Genomic DNA, 11,049 nt, shown 5'->3' on the forward strand with positions numbered 1-11,049 from the left:
TAGACTATCCGCATCACCATTCGCAGACGTCGCAGACCGCCTAACATGCTTGAATGTGACCGTTGCCATCACAATTCTATCAAGAAATTTGTCAAAATAAGCTCCAAATCTCAAAGGTACCCCGGCTTTGATCACTGAAGCCATCTGATAACGTTGAGTGAGTCCCCTTCCACCACTACCTTGTTCATGTCCACATTAAGAAGAATCTTGACGCCCTGATGGATTGCGCACCTCATTTGCATCTGCGATACCAATGGGACCTCTAAAGGCCCAAATCACCACTCCCTCTTCATTGCTCAACAATCCTCCAATGCCGGATGGTCCAGGATTTCCCATACTAGATCCATCGAAATTCAATTTTAGCATTCCATGGACTGGAGGGACCCAAGCCACTTTGGGTTCATTTCTGTCCCCCCACAGATCTCTCTCCAACCATGCCATAGATCATAAGCAGATACAAATCTAAAGAATGGTAATGTTTTCACCCAAGATATAGTTAACGCAATTACTTTATTGAAAATAAACTGTGCCCTGGTGAAACCCTTGAAAATCCTAGAATTTCTTTCTTTCCATAACACCCAAATCGTTATTAGGAAGGACACTTGCCACAAAATCTCCTTTTCTCTTCCATGGTGCCATCACCCAACTCTTAAACAGTCCCAATAATTTTTTTGGAACTTCCCAAGCAATCCCGAATCTATAAACAATCCACGCCATACCTCTCTGGCTACTTTACAATGTACAAGTAGATGATCCACTGACTCTCCCGATTCAATACAAAGAGCACAATAGTCAATAAACCATATATTCCTGTGTCTCGGGAAATCTATGGTCTGGATCCGCTCGAGTAGTGCAGCCCATCCAAAGAGGCATACTCTAGGTGGTGCTTGAATGTCCCACACTTGGCTACTTTGGAGGAGTTGGACCAAGGTAGGAGCTGATGATACAATGATTTTACTGAGAAATCCCCATCTGAGTTCCAGACCCAAATTCTTTTATCCTCCCCATCTAACTTAATATAGCACCTTTCCAACGTCTGCAGTAATCTTCCCACCAATTCCAATTCCCTGTCAAAAAAATTCCTGCGAAATGATGGAGACCACACTATCCCATTTTCAGAACGAGGACAGCAATCTTTTACCATTACTTTTTTCCTCGATGCTATAGCGAACAATTGTGGAAAAACCTCCTTCAAAGGAATATCAGTACACCATTCCACCAAAATTTCACTCTATCCCCAGCATACACTCTGAATCTGACCCCTTTAAGAAATTTTAATTTTAAGCACATAAAGTCCCTCCATATAGTTTTACCTGGTTTCTTGAACTTGTCTTTTGTTTCCCAATGACCTTGGCAGGACCCATACTTTATATCAATTACTTTAGCCCACAACTGAGATCCCTCTTCTCCTTATCTCCATAACCATTTGCCTAGAAGTGCTTGAATCGTTTCCTGTATTCTTATGATCCCTAAGCTACCACCTTCAATAGGCTTACATACTTCTTCCCAACAGACCAAAGGAATGCCTTTCTTTTCATTGGCCCCTCCCCACAGGAAACACCTCTGAATCTTCTCTAGTCTTAAAATGACGCTCATGGGACATTTGAAAACCGAAAGCTGATATATTGGCCAAGACCGCCTTAATGATAGTCAATCTTCCTCCTCTAGACACCAGATTCCTTTTCCAAGTTTCAAACCTCTTTTCAACTCTGTCAACAATTAGTTCCCAACTTCTTCTTTTTTGGTTTGCCAACTCCAAGAGGTAAACCTAGATATGTAGAAGGAAGGTTATCCACCATGCACCCCATTACTCCTGCTAAGCCACTTGTTGGTTCAGCTGAAAGATTGATACCAAACACCCTTGATTTGTGGAAATTTGTTCTCTATATAAAGACAATTTCATCTAAACTAAAAACTTCTAGAATCATCCTAACTAAAATCAATAGTCTCTCCCTTTAAGATCTCAAGTCATTTTTGGAGAACTTTATAATACAAATCAAAATCCTGAAACCTACCAAGTGTAGGAATATTTACCATACTAAAAGAAGAGACATCTCTCGAAGATCTTACTATGATATCACACTAATGTCACGATCAGATCATCATGTATTGTTCAAAATCAAGCAGACGACCCCTCCAAGTACCATCGTTCTTCAGAGAGGGAACAATCCAATCCACACATGGACTCACCAATTTTGCCTCAACGAGGTGCTTCCACTTGGGATCCTCTTCACTATTTAAACAAATCAAAATGTCTTTAGAAAGCAACTTACCACGGGGCTGCAGCATAAAAAGACACAACGATTTGCCTTTTAAATCCTCCATTTTTCTTTACATTGATTGACCTTGAGCATCCGAACTTCATTATCTGATCTCCAATTCCTCATCTTGAGTCTCCATAATGGAATATCAACCTCCATAGGTTGAATTTTGTTTTGGTCCTCCAAAACCTTGAGAGCAATCTCTTAGATCGATGGTGATACCTTGGAAATTCTCAGTGGTCGAGGCCTGATTCAAATTGGTTACCTTCTTTCAGATGCAATCAAGTCAAACAAGAACTTGAGGATGGAACTGTTGATGGTGCCGCTGCGCTTGGCCTTGTTAGTGATGTCAAATCTTGTTGACTAATTCATCCTTATCTTGGCATGATCTGAATTAATCGTTTAATTTGCTTGTCCAAATCCTGAAGGGTAAGACAATTTCTCTACTCATATGATGCATATGTAGGACAAGCTTTCCATTGAACCTGGAAACTCCTAGAACCATCCAAACTAGAAATAGAAATATTTAGAAACTACTTTAATCATCCTAACCTCGACAATCTCCCCCTCTAGGCATCCTGATCATAATTGGAAACTAATTTCTAGTGCATATGATATTTCTTAAAACATTCACTTACATAAGTGACACCCAGGTCCCTTTTCTCCATCACTTCTTCCCGCTTTTGCTACTATGTGGGTTCTACAATATGCATAAAAAAAGAATTATCTAGTAGCAGCTCCAAATTTTATTTAGATATGGCCTGCACTGCAGAATACAATGCTGTATTCATATAACTAGATGGGAGACAAGTAAATTATATAGTTCTAATTTGCTCCTAATCTTGAAATAGTTTTCAAACAATAATTCTTTTATGTTTTCTATCCTCGCCTTTTCCCATCTCTTAATCTTCATTCCCACAACATTTATAAGATACTTATCATACAACTAAATTTCACTATTAACACAAGTCAGATAATAACCCTAAAAGTGAAAAAAAATAGGGAATTAGGAGGCCCCTCGCATAAAAAAAGGAATCTGAAAGGAAATCAAATGAGCAACATGGAAATGATATGTTCATATAACTACCTTGATGAGAAGAACATGACCAAGAATAAGCAGAAAAGTAGCAGATATATTTTGTGAAGAAACATGGGAAACCTGAACATATTTCACTGATTGATGGCAAACAGATTATTCACAAGGAGCCAACCATGAGATAAAAATAATTCAATCTCGTGACTTTTCTCAGAATACAGGTATGAAGCTTGAAAGCTTTGGTCCAATGATAAAGATTAGTCACAGCATGTTTGGGGAAGCATACATCAACTTTAATATACACGTGAGGAGGTCATGAGCACATACCTCTTTTCATTTTGAAAAATCATATGAGAACTCAAACCTATACATATCCATGTTTAACTGGTCAAACCCAGGAACAAATCTTCAACTCGGAGCCAGAAATACATAAAAAAATAATAATGCTCGACACTGTGGAACTTCCAACTCTAAAGTCAAGCGAAATCCAAGAAAGAATGCATTTCTATAAGACTGACTGATATCCAGTTGATGATTTACCCAGATGAGCATATGTTTCAGAGATCTTGCTCAGGTAGGAGGAGGTGAAAAACAGCATTCACACTTGCCCTCTTGTAAGGCATCTCCACTGCCTCAGACATGGGGACTTATCTAAAAGCAATAGCAAGCCCACATTGTTGTCTGATTGCCCAAACATATACCTGACATAAGTATTTAGACAAAAATGATCATCTTTCAGTTATAGCATGCAATGAAAGCATCATGGACAAACAAATGCATGATTACTTACTTGCTTCGATGCGATTTCTTTCTCCAGAAAACGAATGACATAACCCACTGGAATGGGAAAAAAGAAAGAGAAGAGGGTAAAGTTAGTACAACGAAGAAATTATCAACAAAATGAAGTATGGTCTGTATCTGACAGATATCGATGTTCATATGGTGCAGAAATCAGGTAGCAATAAGTCATCGTATAAACCCACCAGAGGCATTCCATTATTTCACTAGTATTAATGCATTTTAATGAACCCATCATGCAACTGGTCTTTTGACAAATGTACCCTGTCTAATAGTATTGTTAGGCCCTTTTCATGAAATGTACAAACATAGCCAACTTCCTAAATTCACACAGAACACAATGTCTAATTGGTACAATTAAGTTGCACAAGGTGAGACGGTTACAAGAAACAACTGCAGAAAAAGAAAATCCATTGATGAACTGAACAAGCATATGGAATACAGTGTCGCAGTTACAAAAATTAACTAGATTATTGGTGAAGCGACAGATTACCTTCAGAACGGACATAAATGAAAAGCTTGCCATAAGGGACGGCTTCTTCACGGACACCTTTTTCACCGGTGACATGTCTTTACACAACTGCTGAGCTATTTCCTTCAACAATACCAATTGGGCTTTGTCAGTCCGCATTGAAATAATTGCCTGCCTCATGGATTCCCTATCTGCCTCAAGTGCCTGAAGCCTCATATAGAGCTTCTTGATATCAGTTTCCCCTGTTGGAAAGGCTTCATAATCATCATTGAGGCTCGCAATTACTTTGGATTCATTGACACCATTGTAAGGCACTGCTTGGACAGAATCAATAGTATAAACTCTGTCACTCATGTCATCTCCAAAGTCTGATGCATCATCGACCTTTCTCAAAAAGGTAGGCAACGAATCATCCTCTGTTTTTACAAAGTCCTCCATCTTTTTGAAGCTTCTACCAGGTCGTGGGGTTTCCGTTGAGCAATCATGACCTGCCTCTTTAACCAACCCGGCGAAAGAACTGGAACTGTCGATAGAGAATCTTCTACCATGCCTTGGCCGCCTGGGCGACTGCCCGATTACTGCCTTTTCTAGAAAGTTCCTTGTACTGGAGAAATCCCCATCTATCTGGTTGTTGCTAGGATTTCTTTCCAACTGAGAAATCCTATACTCCAAATTCTGCAATTGTCCTCGGGCACAAGGTGTTTCCCCAAAAGGGTATTTCTCAATATCGGACGGGGCATCATTGAAACGATCCGGAGAAACGGGTGTCTCATTCAAATTGCATTTCAGAGGAGGGTAATCAAAAGGGGGGTAATCAAATGGCAGTTCAGCGGTCTCTCTCGCACTCTGGTTACGAACATGACTGCTCGGCACAACCTCAAGCTCAGACTCGCCATACCCCAAACTCAACAACCTATGCCTGTAGGCCTGAACCTCGCAAGTAATGGATTGGATGATCTGATCCCTCTTATAAAGCACATCCTCCAATGCCAACAATTGCTGCTGGTCATAAGCCATTCTCTCCTCCACGAACCGTTTAAATTGCCGTGCTTCCATCTGAACCTCAGCTTTCTCCCTCTGTAACCGCAATATCATCGACATTGCCTCGTTCGCGGCAGAGGAAGATGCATTCCTCTCCTCTTCTAAGTCGGTGTAAAGCTCTTGTATCAATTGTTGCTGACTGTTGAGTGTCTCTCGCAAGGCAACACATTCGTTCTCGATCTCCACACGAGCAACAGAGGAGTTCTCGGAATTGGTAGTATCAACAATTCTCTCATCAGAGATCTGTTCAGACTTCCTTTTCACAGAGCGATTCCATGTGGAGGATGAACCGATCGGAGAGCAACTACTACAGGCGTAACTACAACATTTAACCGAGTCTTTGAGTGGAGACAATCTCGAATCCATGAAATAACACCAGACATCAAACTGAAACCCTAGAAAAAAGATATCCTTCTCTGTAAAGCTCCAATTTCTCTCTGAGAAGATCTCAAATCCACGAAATAACACCAGATATCAAACTGAAACCCTAGAAAAAATATATCTTTCTACGTAAATCTCCAATTCCTCTACGAGAAGATCTTGAATCCATGAAATGACACCAGATATCACACTGAAACCCTAGAAAAAAGATCTCCTCCGTAAAGCACCAATTCCTCTCCAAAAACTAGATTTGAAGCTCTTAAATCGATTTTTTTTCCAAGGAAAGCTTTATTTACCCTCCCTTCCCCTATTCCAACAACCGATTATCCGTTTTTCAGATTGAGAAATCAAACAAGAACAACAAAATCCTCAATTTAAAAAAAAAAAAAACTAGTTGCTATTAATCTCAGAGAAATCAAACGAGACTATCACGAACATACCTGGAATTGCAGCGAAAACACGGAATTCTCTTTCCGTCGGAGATTTTTCCAAGAATCCGAGCGTGGAAAAGTTGGAACGAGGATCAGAAAACGAGAGGGAGAAGGGAGGGATGTTTCAAACCCTAGATTTTCTTTTTCTTTTCAAACCCTAGAATTTCTTTTTCTCTTTCTTGTCGTTCGAAGAACAGAGAGGCCCGAAATTGGAGGGTTTTTTGTTTTTCCGAGCAATAAAACAGAAAAGAAGTTTTCGTTTTTGAGTCTTTGGCTTGGCGGCCGTTTGTCCGACACGGCAAAGAGGGTGTGCGGGGAATAAAGAAAATAAAAACAGAGAAAAAGTATATTTGAAACAGATAAAAATGATATTTCCACCCCTTTTTAACACACTATATTGTCTGTCACGTGACTCACGTCGTCTAATTTAAGCCTTCCACTTCGTACGTTTCTTTTTTTGAATGGAAATAATATATTCACCCCCTTTTATTCCTTCGGACATCCCTCTTTACTGTATCTAATAATCTAACATTCTAACATTAGAGTGGGTGGTCAGAGGAAGAAAATGGGGGGAATATAACCACAGACTGTTTCGTGGTGTATGTTTTTGAACCACCAAAGTTGGTGGGTCCTCCTAATCGTGTATGTTTTTGAACCACCCAAGTTGGTGGGTCCTCCTAATCGTGTATAGTAATTTATATTATACAATAGCTGGTGAAGCAAACAGAGGAGCTGACCTCCTCTCCAAGACTACCTGTCCGGTTAAAGGCTATGACTGATGACATCCCCTTGCACTCTCTTCCCCTCGAGCTGATTGATATAGCCATAGAAGAAGACTTTTCTGGGCAAATTTACCTACGCAAATGATGTATCTTAGTTTATTTTATTTTGGTTATGTCATTTTCTCCTATCCTCCTACTGTGCCTGTTCAGGGGATGGCTTGTTTGGATTGTCTCTTTATTTATGAGATTTTCTCCTATGTAATGCTGAAGGAGCCTGTTGTTCGTTCAGAGATTGCTTTCGAGCCCCCTTAGTTTTTGTGACCTCTTTTTATTTATGATATCTGGTCGGGGTCCTGCCTAACCCCATCTTACCGATCAAAATAATAATAATAATAATAATAATATAATAGCTGGTGGGGCTCACCATGGTTATGATTTCAGATGGACGGTCATCTGAGTCATGGTGCAATTTGATTCAAGGACTAGGGGACGTGGAAGATATTTTGGCAGAATATTTAAAAATATTGGACCTTTAATTAGGGAAATGATATATCCCCCCCCTTTTGATCGCCAATGTATCAATGACTAAAGAGGAGACACTGACGGGGGGGGGGGGGGGTGTGTTCCTGGTGATCAAAAGGGGCGGATATATCACTTCCCTTTAATTATCACGATATAATCATACTCTTAAACATTGTGATTTATTTCCTTATATATAGAAATATTTTAAAATATTACAAACATATCGTGAGATATTATCCTTTGCTGTGCAGATATCTGGCCCATTAAGAAAACGTGGGGACCACAGTTTTTTCCCCATTCAATTCTCTTTTATTTCATGCTATTAGAAACAGATTACTATATTGCCACTACCTTTTCAATACTCTACGAATGATTTTGGCGGCGTCTCCATCTTTTTGTCCATTTCAGGTTGGTTGAAAAATGAAAACTAACAGCCAAAAACCAAAGAAAAATATGTTATATTTTGGTAACCAAGGTTTTAAAATTTAAAAATTGTCTTAAGATTGTTGGAAAAATTTGTTGAGGGTACTGTTGATGATAGAAAACAGAAACTTGTTGCTTCAAGGCGTGATATCACTTTCCTTAAGACAAGATTCGCCCCCACTAGTAGTGTGCTGTGTGCAAAGGGGATCCGCGAATTGCCTCCAAGATACAATGAAGCCTAGTAGGGAAGCCCTACTAATGTTTGATGACGCGTAGCACTAGCGGAATCAAACCCGAAATGCCCTTCCGAAATTTCAAACCTTAGAGAAATCTCTAGATTCTGTTTCTGCAGAAAAACAGTATCTAGAACAGTGACAAAAGAAAAAACAGTATCTAGAAATACTTGGGGATTTTTTTAGGAGTGTAGAAGAGAGTGTAAAATCAGTCAGAATTGCCAATTCGATTTCTATATTAAATGACTGAAGTTTGCACATATTTTATAGACCATCTGGTGACTTTTCAGTGTGAAAAACACCTCTAGAGGGCACCTTTCCAGAATGTTTGAAATCTGACCGTTAGATCGCACCCATTGATTTTGAATGGTCCTGATCGATTCTAGAGGTGACTGTTGGTTTGAGTAAAACCTCTCTCCAACCCAGTCATCGTTAGATCAACCATCTATGGTGTGGATCGCACCCCCTTGGCACATGACCGTTGGGGGAAGGGACACAACCCATTTGATCACACCCTTTGACCGTTGGAGTCATGGGCCCGTTGGGCCGACCGTTAGGCCCGAACCGAAGCCCAACCCAACTGAACCATTCGGCTTGATGGGCCTGCGAACCATTTGACCCACCCATCCGACCGGTCCACCTTCATCTTGATCCAACGGTGCAGATCAAATCTGAAAAAATTAAAGGCTCAAATCGCTCCACTATGCGCCCTATAGCCCATTGCCCACGCCGCGCGCGCGCGTGTGCGAACGGTGCGTTGCACCGTCCCGCGGGTCCAACCATGGGTTCAACCCAATGTGCAATCAACAAGAGTTAGAAAAGGTAGTGCTTTATAAGCCATTCTCGTTCTTTTCTCTCATCCGATGTGGAACTATCTTTTTCAAATACACTTCTACATCCTTTTGTAAAAGCAAATATTTCCAAGAAAACATTTTCTTTTTCCCAAACGCTTTTGATAAAATATTTTCCAAAACACTAAAACATGTAATATACATGATTTTGAAAATGCAAAATCACTAACAAATTTCGGACCGGAATCTCGGATTTCAGTCAGGATCGAAACCTTAACGTTCTGAAACTGAAATTGCTGAAGTTTAAATTTCGGTAAAATTTTCGATAAAATATTAAATTTGTATTTCTTTATAGAATTTAGGCCGAAATTATCGAAATTTTGGTAATTTCAGCCCAAATTATCGACATTTTGGTAATTTCAGCAAAAAAAACTGACATTTCGCGTGTTTCTACAGAGTTTCGGCTGAAATTTTGGGATTTTGGCCGAAATATTGGTTTCAGTAAGGACTGAAATTATACCCGAAAATCTGAAATTTAAAACCTTGCTAAGAAGTAACAAACTAACAACTAACAAACAAGCTCAGTGAGACAATGAGAATAGCTTTTGTAAGTTTGTGTAAAAGAAGGGATATTTTAGTCATTGAACTCTGAAGAAGCTAACAAAAATGACGCGTTGGTTTTGGGCTCGTAACGGAACGGACTTTCTTGTCCGTTTCCTTCTCATAGAGATTTTCTGTGTTCTGTTTTGTCTGTCATAAAGACAAAACAGCTGGATCTCGTGAACCGATAACGGTAAAAGCTAATATCTGCTCAAATCCTGTCGTGTGAAATCTATTTCTGTTTCACGAGATTTTGTCTGTTCATTAAAAATAGATAGAAGTTTAGGTGGCTTTTTAAGAAAAAAAAGTAGTGGAATTACAACATCATTAGGCAACCCACAAGCTCATCTTAGTGATTTCTTCTCCTTTTTTATTTTTTCTTCTTTTTTGTTTTGATAATGGCACTCCTTACTTTCCTTGGACACATTTCTTCTTGATGCTTGTGAATTCAGCTACTCTGTCTCCAAATTTTTTTCTCTTCTCTTAAAAGTTTAGAATACATTTGCATTTGCATGTTCTGACACTTTGATATGGTTGGTGCAAACAATGTGACCACACTCTGATATAGAAGTGTGCCATTGTTTTGATAATGACACTACTATTTTCAATTTATAATTTTCCGATTAGGTGTTACAAGTTCTGAGGTGGCCGAGAGAGAAAAAATCAATGTGACAAAGGTAAAAGTAAAAAAGGGGAGTTTGACCTGGATCAAAAATCAAGGGGGAGTGTTTTCTCTCTCTCTCTGTCATTGTTGTTTTGACGGTCGGCCACCATATAAAAACTCATAAGTTCTTATAGCATGGTCCATTTCCCTCGTTTGGCGGGAAGCAAACAGAGGAGCAGATCTCCTATCCAAAACTGATGTGCTGTAAAATGATCTCCTATCCCTATTGAATGTCTCCCCCCTGAGCTCCTTCAAATTGCAGCCGATGATTTCTCCGGGATGTACTATGATAGAATCTGTAATGTGGCCTCTTCTTGAGGTCCTCGTCTTCTGTAATCTTCTTTGTCATCAATATATCTGGTCTAGGTCCGCCTAATCCCAAATTACCGATAAAAAAATAGTTCTTATAGCTTTCTAACGGAAAATCATATTTCCAACCCCCCCCCCCCCCCCCACACCCCGCGCCCTCTTTTCAACATTTCATCTCATTTCGGTTGTAATCTCCTCAAAATGATTGAATCCCTCTTCTATTTTGTTTTTCATTTCCTAGAACCTAGAAATGAAGTCACCTTCATAAAATAGGGTGGAAATATCATCTATGTGCAGAAATTCTTTATTGTAAATTCCAAAGGGACCATCAATTTATGATGAGAGCTCTGGAGTAACCATAATCA

General features: G+C 39.6%; 1 protein-coding gene across 1 annotated transcript; it reads right to left on the reverse strand.

The window, feature by feature from the left end:
- Positions 1-3,474: 3,474 nt before the first annotated feature.
- On the reverse strand, positions 3,475-6,744 carry LOC143885108 (myosin-binding protein 7-like). Its single transcript, XM_077389100.1, has 4 exons — positions 6,430-6,744; positions 4,589-6,296; positions 4,088-4,134; positions 3,475-3,998 (listed from the first exon to the last, which is right to left on the reverse strand). Exons 2-4 carry the CDS (start codon positions 5,972-5,974, stop codon positions 3,896-3,898), a joined length of 1,536 nt encoding a protein of 511 aa, XP_077245215.1. The 5' UTR covers positions 5,975-6,296; positions 6,430-6,744; the 3' UTR covers positions 3,475-3,895.
- Between the last annotated feature and the right edge of the window lie 4,305 nt (positions 6,745-11,049).

The sequence above is a fragment of the Tasmannia lanceolata genome, unplaced genomic scaffold, assembly GCF_043159265.1.
Source record: "Tasmannia lanceolata isolate RefF3 unplaced genomic scaffold, GAP_Taslan_0.1 ptg000008l, whole genome shotgun sequence".
Classification (NCBI taxonomy): Eukaryota; Viridiplantae; Streptophyta; class Magnoliopsida; order Canellales; family Winteraceae; genus Tasmannia; species Tasmannia lanceolata.

Excerpts from the sequence above, each read along its gene's own strand:
- LOC143885108 (XM_077389100.1), bottom strand. The coding sequence starts at position 5,974 with ATGGATTCGAGATTGTCTCCACTCAAAGACTCGGTTAAATGTTGTAGT. Across the intron at positions 4,135-4,588 it reads CATTTATGTCCGTTCTGAAG|TGGGTTATGTCATTCGTTTT; the intron begins GTAATCTGTCGC and ends TTCCCATTCCAG. Across the intron at positions 3,999-4,087 it reads AAGAAATCGCATCGAAGCAA|GTATATGTTTGGGCAATCAG; the intron begins GTAAGTAATCAT and ends TACTTATGTCAG.